The 18,125-nt window shown below is 45.0% G+C and overlaps 1 protein-coding gene across 2 annotated transcripts in view; it reads left to right on the top strand.

Moving 5' to 3' along the window:
- The window catches only part of PPP1R8 (protein phosphatase 1 regulatory subunit 8), a 36,220-nt gene extending 20,798 nt beyond the window's left edge, over positions 1-15,422 (top strand). For both annotated transcript variants that reach the window (XM_017731565.1, XM_017731566.1), the window contains 6 exons: positions 1,152-1,212; positions 7,847-8,000; positions 8,582-8,802; positions 10,536-10,680; positions 11,794-11,858; positions 12,954-15,422. In XM_017731565.1, the coding sequence (XP_017587054.1) occupies positions 1,152-1,212; positions 7,847-8,000; positions 8,582-8,802; positions 10,536-10,680; positions 11,794-11,858; positions 12,954-13,307 (1,000 nt within the window). In that variant the 3' untranslated portion in view covers positions 13,308-15,422. The remainder of the gene's footprint in view (positions 1-1,151; positions 1,213-7,846; positions 8,001-8,581; positions 8,803-10,535; positions 10,681-11,793; positions 11,859-12,953) is intronic.
- Positions 15,423-18,125: the final 2,703 nt, after the last annotated feature.

Consider the following 18,125-nt stretch of genomic DNA (forward strand, 5'->3'; position numbering starts at 1 on the left):
GCTTCGTGCACTGAGCAGAATGGGAACATGATCTCTGCGGAGTTCCTCAGCTGGGCAGCAGTGCAGCCGAGAACTAGGTCACTGCTGCTTGCCTGGAAAGCTGGTCCAGCCTTAGAGACAAGCAGCAGAGATGTTATCTGTGAGGAAGTACTAGAGATGCAGATTCTGAGGTACCTAAGCACAAAAAGATCCTTTGCTGCCAAGAGCCCAAGGATCCTGTGTGGTGCAGGGCAAGGTATTGGTACCACAGCAGAGTCCTGGGTTTGAGCACTGTAAATGCCCAGTATGTTTCTGCTAGACCCCATGGGTTCACCCGTGTGCTGGCCTTGCCTTGCTGTGATCTGCTGAGTCCCTCGGACCTCTGAGCTCCCTTTGCACAGGTGGAAATAACACTGCTGGCAGGTGAATCTGCTCCACAGGAGGTGAGCAGGAGCAGTAGGGCTAGGGGAGCTGGTCTGCTGTTTGTGTGGAATGTGATGGGGGAGGACCATGCTGCCGAAGGGCAGGGGTCCCTGTAGGACTGTAGTCTCTTCTGTGTCACCTGTGTTGGCAGGGAAGTGTGATCATAGGTGAGTGTGGAGGAGCACTGGCTATTGGTCAGCACTTTTATAATATTACAGGTGTGCGCAGAGGCCCTTTGAGGTTTTTGCCATTACCAGCCTAGAGGGGAAAGGTGGTAGAAGTTTCTGTTCCTCTCAGCAGCCAAGGGTAGAGATGTGCTATTTTGAGGGTGACATGAGAAAACAGAGTCCTTGAGCAAACAGTCCCGGCCTATCCCCATCTCTAGTTGTTGGTCTCTTGCTGCCTCATATCATGTGCTCTCAGGAGTTGCTCTGTTTCTTGTGTAATCAGATGGTTTTCACCTGGAGAGGTAATGTTTGACATGCTTCATGTCCTGTTACCTTCAATCTTTAAAACCATTGCATTAAAAAATTAATTGTTGATTAAAATCAACCATTAAAAAATCTTGGTTTATGTGTTGTCAGAAGAAATCTGCAGGGAGGAAAAGAAAATTAGGGATTTTCATATTTTCCCCAAAATACATCTGCTAACATTTGTGTAGGTTTGGTCTGTAGCTCAAGCAGCAATAATACTAATAAAATTTTTATTAAATATTTTGATACTATATTTTTCCTTTCTTTATTTTCCAGGGCAGGGAAACCACCACCTGGCTTACACCTGGATGTAGTCAAAGGAGACAAACTCATTGAGGTATGGAAGTAGGGTTTGATGGATTTGGTGTATCATGTACATAGGCATCAGCAGTAGAACATTCCCCATCATTTTCCACACTTACTCATAAGTATTTCCTTTCTCTCATGTATTCATTGTCTTCAAATCAGTTTCTTTTGCTCTGAAACAATTAATGAAGTGACTTTTCCCTTGCCTGTCCTTGAAGGCAGCCTCATGCTATGCAGGGCTTCCATCAGTTACACCTCTTCCCTTTGTACGGCCTGTTTTAGAAACCCGTCTGGTCAGTTTATTTTTTATTTTGCATTACAGTCAGCTTAAACAGGCATCCTGTATCTTGCAAGAGTGCTGCTCTGTCCTACAGTATGAAATACAGTTTGATTTTTCCTCCCACATTCAGGATCTGCAAACAGTGTTGTGATCAGCACAGATACAGCGAGTTATTTTTATTACAGCACCACCTCATTCTCTATTTCGTATTTTTTCTTACATTACACTGAAAGTAATAAATAAAGAAAAGTCTCCTTTACCATGGTTGACAGAGAGAACCCAAAACAGTGAATATATTTCATCTGTGGAGAGACTCCTAACGTGAAGCTGACTGAAAAAGAAATGTTTCTGGGCAGCAAAGCTTTGTAATGAAACAGAATTTAGAAGAAACATAGAGATTTTAGTTATAGGCTAGCTGTGTTGAAATTTGTTAGAATAAGAGTGAGTTCGGGCCCAGCTAGAGTTAATTAAAATAGTTAGTTAAGAAGAGCTGAACCTGAAACGAGTTTTAAGATGTGAGTAACTGATTACTGAATAATTGACCATCTGTCACTTCTATGTTTGTTTAGCTGTGCTTAGAATGAGGAACAGAAACATTTGATAAGTTGGTCTAAGGAACAAGGACAATTACGAATTTCGTCCCTCTCTGAGAACCAATCCAAAAGTCATGCAAGAGGAAATTGGAAGGTCACCAAAGTGATTAGTATTGTCAAAACTCAGAGGGGCAAAAAGGTCAAAATGAGGAAGACAAGTTTTACTTTATCCATTTGGAACTGCTCCCCAAATAAAAGACCACCGACTCCATTCAGAGCACACACTATGGATGCTTAATGACATTTAAGCTAATTTCCATACGAAGCGGAGAATGGGAGGTGTTAATGTTATAATATGCATTTGTATTTTGGATATTCATAATTTCTGTAGATAAATAAGCTCTGTGTTTGCTGTATCTTTGCACTGTGTATCAGGGAGCTATCCCATGCAGCTGTCGGGCGCTGGAATGAACATACACTTTCTAACTCTAAGCTGTTGGAGAGTCTTTGTCCATCTCATTTGGGTATCGATACTAGATCCCTACCCATCATTTGATAAATCAGTAAAGCTGAGCCAACTTTTCGGAACAAAAATTTGGAAAATGAAGAAATCAGTGTTATATCAAGATCTAGACAGCTTAAGATCTTGGCTGGTATTTAGTGTATGCTACCACATGGAACAGTATTAAGTGTTCCTTTTGGCGTCTAGCAGGAGAGATTTACTGTTTGGAATTTGGTTAAGTTACCAGTGTATTTGCAGTGGATAGGAAAGCAGATAGAGATGTCACAAATAGGTGCCTCACAAATAAACTTGTGTTTTTTCAGGCCAGAAATGAGGTTTTTCTTTATAAACACGGCTTTTCTTTGCAGTCCATTGCTTTTTTGACAGAGTGCTCTTACTCTGGATTTAAAGGCAGAAAACTGACAAAGCCAGTCTTGACCCAAGAGATCTGTGGTCAGCCTTGACTGGAAAGGAGTTAGATAATGCACACAGGTACACAGGTAGTGTACACGTTCACTGCATCTTCAGAGCAGCTCTTTGGCTCATACCAGGCATGGCTGAGTTGGTTCATACCAGCACTCAGGACACTCTCAGCAGCACTTCCCATCACTTCTCAAACTCCTTGCACTGTGTTTGTCTTCAATAAGGGCCGTGTTCTGCCTCCCCTGCCACTGTTACACATTCAGAATCATGTTCTGAGCTCAGAGAGCTGCAGTAGGATTGTTCCTGAGTTCAGTCGTCTCAATGCCATCCTGGCAGCAGCACCTGGGGTAGGGCCTGCTCTTGGCACTGAGTTTTCCAGTATCTCTTTCAGGCCATGAATGAGATTTAAGGAGCAAAGCTACACAGCAGTGACTTTGGGGTTTTTGGTATGTGGTAGGTGACCAAGCATAATGCAGCCTTCCCATGTGAGGGATTGATTCTGTGGAGTTTTTCATGTCATGTTTCTTTTGGATTTTTGAGTGTGGACAGAGCTTTAGAATAAAGAGTTCACACGAATGACTGAATGGCTCCTCAGGTGCCAGGTGAATGTCCATCATGGGAGTCCTGGTCAGGACTGGAAAAAAAAGAAAAATGCCACATGGAAGCTGACGATGCACCACAGGTTTTAGCAATGGATGAGAAAATGTGTTTATAAATTGAGAGCCAGGACCATTGTCCTGGTGCTGTCAGGCTCTGAGGCTGTGCTGCCCACAGCTGACAGGCCCAAGCTGGCTCTGTGAGCCTGGTGTCTGTCTGTTTTGGAAAGGTGGGTGGTACAAGCATCCCAATTCCCTTTTCCTACCATCAGCTCTTGATAACCTGAAGAGCTGCTCTTCGCTGCCACACAGAGCACTGAGCGCTGTTAGCAGCCACTGCCACTCTGCTGTCTGGGTACTCGGAGGTTCAGTGGAGGATGGGATCGCACAGAGGTTGGGGAGTGCCTGTGGAGCTGTGTTTTACCTGCTGCTGTTGGCTGTCAGCGTTGCTGAGCTCGGTGAGGCACAGCTCGCCTGCCCTCAGCGTGCCAGGCTGGCTCAGCGCAGGACCTGTGTGTGCCACAGAGGCCTGGTTGGCTGCCACTCTTGGGGCTGTGAGGCACCGTGGGAAGAGCTGGCTCTGTGGGCAGCTCTGGCAGGCTGTTCCATGGAGCACACACGCCTGCCTGCATAGCTGCATTGTGGTCTTGCACTGTGTACATGTGATGGCTTTAATCCTCTAGTCTGTGGTGGTTACCTGAAACAAGTTCCTGTGTGTATGCGTGGCAAGTGTGCAGCAATGAACAGAACTTGGATGTGATCCTTGTGTTTCCCTGTTTAATACAGGTGGCAGAGAGTTTTTCATTTCTGTCTTTTCTGGTAGCCAGCAGAAACCAAGGAAGACCATTGTTAAATCCTGTGGGTTACTGAGCACTTGATACTAACCGAGCCATCAGTGTCCCAGCCTCGTGCAGAGGCCTGAGGGTCACCCTGTGATCGCTGGGTCTGCAAAGTGCAACAGCAAAACAAGCCATGCAGTGTTTAAGCTCAGTGTGTGAAGGAAGACACTGGGTTATAGCTCAGAGGCACAGAACATTTTGGAAACATTATCTTGAATTAAAGGCAATAAAATTATTTTCTCTGTTGATGATTTGTTGCAATATTTCCATGAATTTGTGTCTTTGCGAAATCTCTTGGAAGTGCTGGCCAGTCAGGGCAGTATTGTTTATGTGTAACAGGTGCAAATCAAAACTTAAAGGATGCTTTTGGTTTCAGTTGTGGGCAATTATGAGAAATAGTTTGATCAATTTTTATGGTAATTGAAATTGTGAGATAACTGCTTGCAGAGCTGAGCACTGTGGAGAAATAAATCAGCTTCCACGTGTTATCAGAGCTGTGTTTATATAGGACTTACTTTCAAATTTGCAATTAAAGGAAAAGTTAATACTCATCTTTTTTACAGTGTGGAATCATAGAATTCACTAGTGCAAAGGTGTTGAGCATGAGAAGAGTCAGAGTGCTAAACTGAATGAGTAAGGAACTCCAGATTATGGGATATAAATCCAATGCTGGGAAATTAAATCCCCAGAAAACCTAACCAGGGCTCCTTAAAAGATGTGATGTAACAAACAGTTACGGTGTTCATGGATCAACAGCTGGATGAAACAACTCTAATCTTAAGGGAAAATACCAGTAAGACACATGGATTGATGGTTAAGAAATGCAAGGAAAAGCCTCACAAAGGCACACTGATGTCTAGAGCATACAGGGAGGAAGTGGAGGGGTCTCTTTACAGGTGGAATAAAAAATGAAATAAAATTAAAACAGAAAGGATTGAGGAGACTACATACTAGTTTAAGATCTTCATCTGTGGCTTATACTTTCTGGTTAACTCTGAGGGGTCTTGTGAAAACCAGCATTTGTGAAGAGACAGAAAGTGATAAAGTGGGCAGGTGAGAGCAGAACCCAATGAACTCAATATAGTGATTTCTCATGGTTTAAATCTGAATGTACTGAGGCTTTGAGATGTATTGCTCTGCACCAGACCAACCGATTCAGGGGAGACACCTGCATGTTTTACATCTCCCAGCTGGAAGAAAATCACTTGCATTTTGCATTTGCACTTCATTTGTCAATAGAACGTGTACTTGCACGTGAATTGTCAATTGAAGTGTCATTGCTGCCTTATTAAATGAGATGTGGACTCACAAAGATTTTTTTTTTTGTGGTTGAAGTCTAAGTATTGGCACTCTTTGGGATTTTCTGCCAGCCTGTGTGTCACTGAGGGGATTGATGGAGTTACCATTCTATCTAGCTGATTGTTTTCACAGAATTGCTTGAAATTTAATAATCTTGTAGTGCTGGTTGAAACTAGCCAGAGGTTTAGAAGTTATTTGGTTTAGTAGTAGGTGTCAGAGCTGATAAATATACATACCTTGATCACCTAAATACTCTTTTTTTAAGACAGGAGGCCAAAATATGTTATTCAGTAGATTACACAAAGCAGTCACTGTCACGAATTGGTGCTTAAATTGTATACCTTGAGTTGGTGGGGAATAAGACATTTAACAGAGTATTACCTGAGGGACCAATCAATTGTAAAATTGTCATGATGTATACAAGTGTGGAGTCAGGTTGTTCAATTAATTCTTCTAAACATGCAGAAATAAATGCTTATTACTGAATACCAGATGGTGAGAACTTGCAGCATGGGGCCTGACAGATACTGAGCAGAACGCCGGAAAGTCCAACCTGGAAAATACAGAGCACATGTATGGAGGAAAAAATCAGAAAAAAAACCAGTGAAAAAGTGACATGTGATTGTAGCAGTGCTAAAACCTTGGAGTTCATAGTTGGTAGGCAAGTAAATAGATGTGATTTGCAGGGTGATCTGTAGGAGAAGCTGAGGTCCATATGGGATTTTTGACCTTGCAGATAAGGCAGGGGAGTATAAATACTGCATCTTGTTCCACTCTGTCTCCTTATTTTCTGTATGACTTGGTGGTGCCCCAGAATGAGTGACTTTGTGGGTGCTCGTGTCATCTGATGGCTCAGAAAACCCCCAGACCAGCCCCCTGGACCTGGCCACACAGTGGCTGGATGTAACTGAGCAGATGGTTTGTAACTAGCAAAGTGAGGAGCAAACTCCTGCCTGGCTGTAATGCTGCTGCCAGAGAGAGAGAGATCCTTGGCATCACCCACCGTAGTGCCTGGAATCCAGTTCTTCCGTGGAGCAGCTGGGACATGCGTCTGGCCAAAGAGACTAATCCAGCCCACTCAAATGGGGAAAGATTAACGCAGGGAAAAAAAGGCTTCTCAGGCCAAAAACATTGCTCAGACACGTGCCAGTGGGATTGAGGAGAGGATTGAATAGCTGGGAATGCAGGGAGACGGGGAGAAATCCAGGTGCTCAAGTAGTCAGATTGTTCGTTCATCTGAGACCATCTCATGGAAGCAATGCTCTCCTGAACCAAGACATGGGTTTTTTTCAATGGAAGATGTATCCTCAGCATTCCCTGGATGATGCTATTGAAACATGTGGGCTTTGGTAAATGTTTCAAAAAGCAGGAGAAGCCTGTTAACAGATGTGGAATGTACTGCCAGCCTTTGCCTTGTGCAGCTGGAGCAGGAGAGTACAGATTAGATGAAGTTCTTGGGATCCAGTGAGAAAGTTCTGCACATGCCCCACTCAGTACTGCAGCATTCAGGTGCAAGGAGTTTCTTCAACAACATGGTCTGGTGACATAAATACTGTAGGACTTTGTCAACGTGTCCCTCACTTTATAGAGATGTTTTATGTAACCGATACTAAGGTTTGTAAGATCTTTTTTAACTAAGAGATTAGAACTAGGATGTATAAAGAAGAAATACCTGAAATTAATGGTTTACTTGAATAGTAACCCATATTCAGTATAGTTTTGCATCTTTATACCAGAGGCCTGAAATGTCCTGTAGGTCCTTTTCTGTACAGAAGTGTATTTTTGATGTCCTGTATCAGACCAGAGATCACCGAGCAGGGGTTCCTACCTTAGACAAAGCCTGAGGTCATTCATCGAGGAATGTGTTAAAATCTCTGGGAGCAGATGTCAAGAGAACATCTCTTGTGTGAGGTAATCTAATGCTTTGAAGAGTGACTGTCCTTCCCAGACTGTCCAGTGTTGGCTGGTAAAGAAGGGAAAACTGGGACTCTCCCCTGTTCAGCTGTTCTGATTTTATAAAGAGCAGATTTGAGTTTACATATTTAACAGTGCCAGACTAAACTGAAATATTGATGAACTGTTGATGCTTTGTTTTGAATTTGCTCTATTTATTCATGTTCTTGAATTTTTTTCAGGAAGATCCAAAAGATTCTAGCAGTCTAATATGCTTCTCTGTTTGATATTCTACCTCAGAAACTCATCATTGATGAGAAGAAATACTATCTCTTTGGGAGAAATCCTGATCTGTGCGATTTTACCATTGACCACCAGTCTTGCTCTCGGGTCCATGCTGCCTTGGTCTATCACAAACATCTCAAGAGGGTTTTCCTCATTGATCTGAACAGCAGTAAGTAGTGTGGCATTTAACCAGACAGAAGGGCTATACTTCAGTGTTTAAACATTCTGAATCTGAAGCACTTTTTCCTTTTCCATTGTTGTCTGCACTGTGGGCAAATGGATATAATCGGAATTTGCATCATAAGGAAAGACAAGGGTTCGGGCAAAGGAGTGTTTGCTCCAGTCAGCCTACAGCTGCCTCACTGGGTGTTTCAAAAATTTCTAACTTGTAAGAGGCCTAAGGAGAGGAGGAAAGTGACTTGACCTTCCCGTCACAATTTTAGTGAAGCCTTCTCTTCTGAGGGTGATTTCTCAAGGTCTGAAACCTGTCAGGTGGTTTTTTGCACTGTACATTGGGACCTGCAGGAATACAGAAAACAAAAGGTGTTTGTAATTTATTTCCAGTGACTTTTTGAGGATTTCTGGTGTGTGTTATCTCAGTGTGTGAGATGGTGGGTCTACACAGCTGATGCTTTCAGCAGTCACTCAGTGCCTTGTATCTTGGAACAATTGTTACAGTTTCTGAGATTCTCGAACTGGAATACCATGATCCCAAGCTCAACAGACTATTTTGCATTTTGATGTCCTCAGCACATGGCACATTCTTGGGTCATATCCGTTTGGAAGCTCACAAACCCCAACAGATCCCCATTGACTCCACGGTTTCATTTGGAGCCTCCACCCGTGCGTACACTCTGCGAGAGAAGCCGCAGACGCTGCCGTCAGCAGTGAAAGGGGACGAGAAGATGGGGGGTGAGGATGAGGAGCTCAAGGGTTTGCTGGGGCTGCCAGAGGAGGAGACAGAACTGGACGTGAGTATGATGGCACACTGCCTTGATGGCATTTCCAGCTAGGACAGCATTCTGCACTCATTTGCTTAGAGTCATGGAATCATTTAGGTTGGAAAAGACCTTTAAGATCATCAAGTCCATAAATCTAACACTACCAAACTGTTATGACCCACCCCTGAAGACAAGGTTAACTCAGGTTCTTGTTAATAGATCTCTTGGGGCAGATTGGAGTGAAACAATGCTGAATGACCAAAGTTTATAAATAAATATATATAGGGTTTATTTTAGAACCATTAGGTTGCAATGGAAAGGAGGTAGGTAGCCATTTTGGTTATAATTATCTATAATAATATAGAAAAATAAAATTATAAAAGTAACACTTAAGAAAATATATAACGAAAAGAAAGGATGTGAGTAGAAAGATCTCATCACCCGTGGGTCCAGCAACAAGACTTGATGTCCATTGGTTGAAGTCTTGATCCATGAGGGTGAGGAAAGCCCTCAAAACAGTTTAATGGCTTCCTCTGGGAAGGGGAAGTTTTACACTGTTTGTTGCAAGACTGTGGATCTCGTGCAGTCCTCTGGTGAAAGGTCCAGAAATGAGTTCTGGGGCACCTCGGGAGTCTTTGATGGTTTATGACCCTTCCAACACATGACCCTGCCTCTCACGTCAGCGCAGTTGAGCCAGTTATGCCCCATCAGAGGGAAGAAAACCTTCAGCTCTAGGTGGGAATGGGAATGTCCCGGTACCTTCCCCAGTGGGAGAGGGATCAGAGAGTTGGGGAGTGTAGTTTTACAACTGAGCCATTGTGTAAGGCAGGACATTGTCCTGATAAAAAGCACTATCCCACCTCACAGGATCTGCTTCTCATGGGCCTTTTCCCTTAATCTGGTTCAAAACCCAGCTTGTTGCTAAACACATACTGATTTGACATAGTTATCCTCTGGTGTTCATGCCCTCTGTGCCTGGGCTGTTCCTTTGTGCATCAAAGGAACAGCACCCACTGTGTTTGCAAATGGCCAGTTGTTTAAGCCATTGACATTTCAGTCTGTCACGCAGGCCCACAAGACCCTAAACCAAGTCCTTAAGCGCCATGTCTAAATGTCTTTTAAGTATCTCCAGGAACGGTGACCAAACAACTTCCCTGGGTAATACTTCCTTAGGTTCAGGTTCTTAATTTCTTGGCTTTGAAGATAGTCTGAGGTGCCTTCTGCTGTCAGATACACCCAAACCATCTTATCTGCAATGATAAACCTGTGATCATGCTGCTTCCCAGAATCATGGACCTAATAATCTTACTACTATGCCAGTGATCCTCTTACCAAGGTTTGCCAGGGACGTGCTTTCCAGCTAACATTGCCCCAGGCTGGAGTGGTTTCCCACACTGTTTCCATGGCCAGATACCTGTGAATGCTGCCCTGTTCCCTAAGTTAGCTAATGAAGAGGGAGAGACAGTGTTTGTGGCATTCACAGATTGTGGATATGGGAAGGGACCTCTCAGAATCATCAACCAGCTCAAGAAGGGCCACCTGGAGTAGGCTGCCCAGGATTGTGCTCCATTCTAAATATCTCTGCAGAGACCCTGCAGCCTCTCAGGGAAGCTCATTGCAGCCCTGAACCTCTGCTTGTTCCTCAGGGTCTGAAGTTGAAACTAAACAATGTCCTGTGGTCTCCTGATGTGCACAGTCATGTGATTAAGTCAGATTTCATACACTAGTTGCTGAAACTCTTTCGTTTCTAACTTTGCCATCAGAATCTGACAGAGTTTAATACAGCCCATAACAAAAGGATCTCCACACTGACTATTGAGGAAGGGAACTTGGACATCCAGAGGCCAAAGCGAAAACGGAAGAACTCCAGAGTGACATTCAGTGATGATGATGAAATCATCAATCCAGGTAAGGAGTTTGCTTTAATCCTCAGCTGATGCCTTTCAGGACCTCCTTCCAGTATGCTTGCAGGGATTCCGCATGGTTGCATATGGATAAGGAGAAAAGAAATTTGGCAGTCAGTATTTGGGATCTGCTGTTTCACAGAAGCTGCCGCCATGTCTCACTGAAGTCTGTGACCTCTTTCTGTCTCTTCTGGTCTACCTGTAGAGTAACTGCATGCTCTGAGCAGGATGGGGATATCAGACTCCGCTTCATTGTTCAGTACTCCATCCGATACTGGAGAAATGTCATGGGTCCAAAAGGAGGAAGGTGGTTTACACTTTTGCCTTCTTTAGAATCTCAGTGGGAACAGAACTTGTTTGCTTTTCATCTGTCCTTTAATGCTTTCTTTACCTGTTGCCTCTGGGATGTCTTGAGCTCAGAGTTTTTGCTACTTTTCTGCACATCTGAACCAAGTCATCCCTAATCCTCATTCAAACTGATGCATTTGAGGATGTATCCAATTCCAAATTACTCTTTTTTTCTCCCTTAGCTCTTCTGTATTAATGGCATTCTTATCAATCATACCTTATACGGATAATATTCCTGTTAATAAGAGCAGCTAATTAATGGGCAGGCTCAGAACATCCTAATGCAAACACCAGTCATTCTCATCGCAAAAAAAAATAATTTTTCCGGACTTTCAAACACACTGACTGCTTCTGACTCCTGCTTCAAGGCCCCCCCAAGGACTTTAGGGACTGGCTGCTGTGCCTTTAGCACATGCAATGCCTTGTCAGCAGCAGCTTTCAGCCCAGACTCCAGCCTGTCTGATCCCAAACTGCCCATCTATCTGCTCCCATTGTCCATTTGAGGAAAAGCCTTCCATTCCTGGGAAAGCCAGGATGCCTGATGAGCCACCAGGAGACCAAGCCTCTGAGTGTTCCCCTGAGCCCTTCTCTTTATTTGGTCACACTTGTGCTTACTGGGAGCTGCTGGAGTGCTGGCTTTGGGAGAAGAAGGTCTGTTCCAGTTTTTCGTATAGATTCCTTTACCCCACAGAGGTTCTGTTTTTCCATGTGCTCACTAAAGGCATCACTGCTTGTGCTCACTGAAAGCATCGCTGTTCTTGCTTTGCAGAGGACGTGGACCCATCTGTGGGGCGGTTCCGGAACATGGTACAGACAGCAGTGGTCCCTGTTAAGGTACAGGGTGACTCCCTACTTTCTCATTAACACATTACTTTGATGAACTCACTTTATGATTTATAAATTGCACCTTAGAAACAGAATACTCCCATGTGGAAAGTGTTTCATTGTTAAGAAGAAGTCATGTGTGTGTTTCACAATTGTCTTTTTTAGCAAATTTGACCAATTCCCTTTGAACCCAGCTTTAGCTCTTTTCTTTAATAATACATGGGATCAATGGTGATTGGTTTTTTCCTCCCAAAAAGAAGCACTTTCTAGAAATTCAGTTCATTAGTTCCAGGCATCAGATAAAATTGTGGGAAATGTGGAAAATAGAAGGGAAAAATGAAAGTTTGTTTATTTAAATACTGTGTTCGACGTTTCATAAGTTTGTGTACTAGAACAAGCAGGTTTAGGCTTTGCTCCAAGATGAGTATGCTGACAGTGTTCTATTTAATTGGAATATGCAAGGAGGAAGAAAGATCTGCAGAACTTTAGAGCAGCTAAGCCACTGTGTAACAGCAGTTTCACTTGTTGCTGGTATAGACTAAATAACATCATGTGGAGAAGGATAATATTCCATAAACCCAGACTGCAGGAGAAGATTCCAATGATCAGGAGCAAAATTACCCCCAGTCATCTAGAAGCTGCAGTTTCTTTCTGTGGGGGAGGGAAGGTTTGTGTTATAATGCTCTCAGGCACAGGGTGGGATTCTTGGGGTGTCTTCTGCAGGGCCAGGAGTTGGACTCGATGAGCCTTGTGGGTCCGTTCCAACTCAGGACATTCTGTGACCTACTCAGTCTTTGTTCAGGACAAGCTCAAGACTGGCAGGACTGTATAGGAAGTGAAGAGGTGCTCAGACTTCATCTAAGTTACACCTGAGTGTCAGCTTTTGACACCCTTCCTGCACTGTGCACCTCTAAAAGTTTATTGTTGTGGTTTTCAAGGGAACCCAGAAGAAACCTTGTAGGACAAAGACTGGGACATGATCTGTAAGCACTTTGTATGTGGCAGATTTAGGTGCCTTTTGGGGGAAATGGCCTTGCCACCCAGTTTAAATAGGTTGATGGTTCAGTGCATTGTGAATAACTCTTTAACTTCTTCTGTCTACAGAAGAAGCGCATGGAGAACGCGGGCTCACTGACCACAGATGACTCTGCGTCACGGCGCATGCAGAGCTTCCCCTACAGCGGAGGATTGTACGGGGGGCTGCCCCCCACCCACAATGAGGCAGGGTCACAGTCGCATGGCGTCCACGGGACCGCACTCATCGGGGGGCTGCCCATGCCCTACCCCAACCTTGCCCCCGACGTGGACTTGACTCCAGTTGTGCCCTCCACAGTGAACATGAACCCAGCTCCAAACCCCGCTGTCTTCAACCCTGAAGCTGTGAATGAACCCAAGAAGAAGAAATATGCCAAGGAGGCCTGGCCGGGCAAGAAGCCGACCCCATCTCTGCTGATCTGAGGCTGGGTTGAGGGAGGGTGGGAGTTACCAGCTCCAGAAACTTTTCATGTGCGGTATCGTCTTTTTAAAATTTCAGTGTCCTAACCGATGTAATACCAAGATTGGAGGAGTGAAATATCCTTTAAAGATCCGTCTTCAAATGTTTTTATATGTCTGTAAAAAAAAAAAAAATACAGCTCCCATCTCCTTTTGAACCAAAACCCTTATAGCCTTTTCTTAGCCACCACTGTTCCAGAGATCTTTATGCTGCATTTGGATCCACAAGTGAAAGGGGCAATCACACAATTATCACTTACGGCATGACCCTGCAGGTCCATGTGTTTCAGTGCTGGGCTTGCTGTGGTGACACTGTTCGTGCTGGACATGCTCACAGCAAGGCAGCTCTGTCAGGAGGAAATGTTTGTGGGGCCAAGCCTTACAAAATCCCATTGGTAGGAGCTGTAAAACTTGCAGAATATAGGTCAGCTTTTATTTTTTTTTATTTTCAAAACTCCACCAATGTGGGGCATTCTCTTTTTTTTCTTTTTTTTTTTTTTTAAATAATGTTTGGCTACTAATTAGCTTGTTTTAATTTCCACATAAAACACTAGAGCATCCCATGAGTCATGAGTTGAGATGGATAAGCAACAGGTGGGTTCCTTAGCTTTGTTCCAGTGCTGCAGGATGGGGTCTGTGGGATGGATACAGAGTGCACGGATGGAGGGTCAGAGCGTCCAAAAGGAACAGGCACTGTCTGCACTGTGCCATGATGACTCCCCTGGATAACTCAGGGTGAAGTTAACACAGTGGAGTTTCTTTTAGACTCGGTAGCCCCTGTAACTTAAATAGTTTCATTTTTATTTGCAAACGGAACTTGTAAGCTTAGAGTATATGAGATTCAACAAGACAAAAAGCTGAGAGGACTGGCATGTTCCCCACACAAATATTTTGGCTGCTGGGAACAGCAGGTGAGAATCGAGTGCTACTGAGCGCCAGAATAGGAATTCCCAGTGGACTTGGGTTGTTGCTCAAGCCCTTTAGTTCCTTGGTTTTAGATATGAAAATGATTCACATATTCAGACACTGTGGCTGTACTTTACACAAGGTAAGGCCAGAGCTCTATTATTCTAAACTTTAGTCTGGATTTTTGTACACTCTCTAATGCAGTTCAGCTACAAGTCACATTCCTTTGCTGTTTGCGGGATCCAGGAAACATGCACCAAAATGAGAGCATGTACGTGGCTGTTCACTGTGTGCAGGACTGCAGCTACCTGGGGAAGTAGTGGCAGGTTGCTGGGGCAGGGCTGTGTTCCAGTGAGCTGGGGTACTGGATGGTGCTGGATCAGCGCTCTGTTCCTGTGAGCTGGGGCGCTGGATGCACCAGACCTGTTTCGGACAGGTGCTCCAAAATTTGTGTGAGGTCTGCTCCGCAGTGATTGCTTCTGTCATGTCCCTGAGGTGCCAGCCAGCAGCTGCCCAGCTCACAAGAGCCATGGCTTTGGAGACTGCTCTGTTCCCTCCCCACACCATCACATCTACTAGCTCAGACTATTCCTTGCGTGGATTCAGCACCTGCTCCATGATCCAGCTGCACTGCTCTGTGTTTAAGTTGCCATTGATGATTCAGCTGTTGGGCATTTGTTCTGCCTCCCAGTGCTCCTACAATAACTCAAAATCTTCCTCTCTTTAGTCTGGCCTGTAGGATTTTCATTTCCCAGCCAGTTGCTTTCTGAAGGCAACTCTTTAGGGTAAGACTAGTCGGGACAAACAAAAGTTGAGCAGGTTTTCTTTTTGTTTTGGGGCTTTTTTGTTTTATTTTGGGGGAAGGGGGTTGGGTTTGGGGTTGGTTTTTTGGGGTTTTTTTTGCAAGTGGCTCTTCGCAAGATTTTTCTTGACAAGGGAAACTTCACTGCTCGTTGTTTTTTAAAGCTCTTCTCCTCCCTGACTCTGAACCAGCTCTTACTATTTCAGAGTTTACAGGCCACAGCTGGCCAGGAGGGAACAGGAACATCGAGGGGCTTTGTACAGACATTTGTACACTTGTGTAATATGTAATAGGCCTTTTCACACTTCTGTTGAGCTTTTTACCTGTAACCTTTACTATGTTGTAAATTAAATGCAGATTTTGCCAGGTTGGAGAGTGTAGTGTGTTCATTCCAGTCTGCACCAGTACAGCTGAGACTGCCCATGTGCTGTGGACTCATGGGAGGATCCTGCCATGGCAAAGTGCTCTTCTCCCTGCAGGCCGTGTCCTTGGGCTGCCTCAGGCTGCAACTCCTAAAGCTGTCCCAGCTGCTTTGCTTGTGACCTGCTGTGCTGCCTCATGCTGCACTTTGGCACACAAGTGACACTTGCTTAACAGTGGATTTTGAACAGTGGTTGCTTTTGTTTTCTGAGTCAAGTTTTATCTGGTTCAAGCATAATCCTCTTTTTAAGTTGTACTCCAGAGCCCAGCTCTGCTGCTCTCATTGCCCAGCCTGCTCCTCCAACAGAGCATGGCTTTGGGCAGGCTGCAGGCACCATCCCCTGTCCCTGGATCTGCAGCCTGCCCTGGGCTCGCTGGGGACAGCTGCAGTGACAAACAGCAAAATGGGTACAGGTAACCACAGGGCCTGCAGTGTAGGGTTGAGAAGAACTCCCCAGCTTTGCTGAATTCAGTAATATTTAGGCTATACATAATTTTTTTCCCAATGCAGCAGCAGCTGGGGCAGGTGCATTTGCACTGCAGTGTCGACAGAAGGCTGTAGTTCACAGTTCATGTGCCAGCTGCTTGCCTGCCACAGGCGGAAATAGCTGGAAGAAGTAAAGGTGTTCCCTCTGTGGTCTGACACTGTCAGTTTGGGTGTGTTCACCTCCTGTATTAAATGAAGGATTAAAAGGGAGGAAAGTTGCAGAATAATCTGAAGCCCTCTGCAGTGGGAATGCTGAGACGGAAACAAAGTGGAGACTAGTTTGCAGCTGAATCAATGAGCTAAAGAAAATGGTAGTAGTGTCCAGGAACATCTGTCCTTACAGAATTTCCTGGGTTATCACTGTAACCCCTCCTCCCCAGTTTGGAAGTATATAAATAAATAAAGGGTGCAGCATCCAGCAGGCAGCCCAAGAGCTTGACGTGAGGTACCTCATGGACACTGAGGTACCAACACATCAGCCCCTGTGCTGACAAGCCTGAAAGCAGCACTTGTTGGGGTGGAGCTGAGATCTTCCTGGGGTCCTTCAGGAGAGCAGGAATAGCTTCCAGTGCAGAACAGGTGAAGTGTTGTAAGAGACGGTCTGAAGATCCCTCATCTGCCTCACGATCATCGTCGAGGAGAGAGACTGAACACAGCAGTCCTGGCCTGGCTGAGGTGGGATGTCTGCCAAGTGTTGCCTGCAGGTGTGCCCGCTGGGAACTGGTACGCATTCCTGAGGGAATTAGTGCAGGTCACAATGGACTGTGCCGTTCTTGCTGCCCAGGTGGGAGGACTGCGCTGAATCGGAAAGGAATGACCTGTCCTGTACACCCGTCCTGTACACCTGTCCTGTACATGTTTTCCCAAAACGACGGGCCCCATAACAACGGCTGTAGATTTCCCCCACCTCTTGGCCAGTTGCCCCTCGCTTCTGAAAAGGACTATAAAGGGACTTTCTGAAATAACTGAGCTTGAGATCTCCCCATGGAAAGCAGACAAATCTATTGGCAGAAGACCATGAGAACCTCGTCTCATCCGTTGGTAGCTATTCCCCCCTTTTTCTTCCTCTCTACTCCTTTTTGTTTGTCTTTATCTCTCTCTTTTTCTCCTCTATCGCATTACCGTGTTGTGGGCACTTAATAAAGGTGCACTGTTTTGATTAAAACTGAAATCCCTTGTGTCCTTTTGCACTCTGAGATCTATAAATGAACCATCACGACCCTTGCTTGTATTAGCGGATCATGACAAGTGTGCACTTCTGCAATTACACCAAGAGCTTTGAAACCTCAATGGCACCAGGAGAGACGACATGACTGCAAGACATAGCTTGGGCCAAGCCAAGGACCTGGGGCTGTGCAATGGCTGGTGCTTGGCTCAGATGTCAATTGCTGTTTTTTCAAAAGCAGGCAAATACAGTCAGATCATCTTTGACCTCAGAAGTCTCAATCTAGCAGTGGTAGGTAAAGGGGGAGCAGTGTTTCTGCTTTCACTTCTCAACACCACGTACAGGTCTTCACCCATAGCAGCTGTGTGGTATCACTGGGCCTTACCTGCTGGCTGTGTGAGAGGGAATACTGGAGAAAGGGAGAATGTGAAATAAGAGCCTGGAGCGAGTTCAGGATCAACAACTGCAGGGTTTGGGTTGCAGTTGTTAAATGACCTTTCCCCAAATCTGTCATCTGTAAAGCAGTAAGAGGTATCTGACATTCCATCATCACAATTAGTGCCTGAAAATAACCCTGATGCTTCTCCTGCCTCCCTCAGAGGAGAGCAGCAGCTTTCCAGAAGCACTGGTGGTGAATTTGGTTCTTTTGTTTTGTATGAATTTTCCAGAACTGATGTCCTTCTCAGAGAAGCTTTAAGAGACAAGCAGCTAAAGAGCATGAATCTCTGCTCTCCACCCCTTGTACACCCTTGCTGTCTCTCATCACAGAATCTGACAAACATCAGGGAAAGGTTTCAAGCACAGTTGCAGAACGGTAGCGGAGGGGGAAGCCATAAATACTAAACCTTAAATACTGCCGGGGCCCACACAGGGCAGGTGTAGGCAGGCTGGCCCCAGAAAGGCCCACGGGTGAGAGTAGGGAGCTGGCACATGTCCCGGGGGCTGCTACCAGCATTCCTCATGTCGGCACACACTTCTCACGGGGGGGACAGAGTCACCCTA

Source organism: Corvus brachyrhynchos, unplaced genomic scaffold (genome assembly GCF_000691975.1).
Source record: "Corvus brachyrhynchos isolate BGI_N302 unplaced genomic scaffold, ASM69197v1 scaffold454, whole genome shotgun sequence".
In the NCBI taxonomy this organism is placed as follows: domain Eukaryota; kingdom Metazoa; phylum Chordata; class Aves; order Passeriformes; family Corvidae; genus Corvus; species Corvus brachyrhynchos.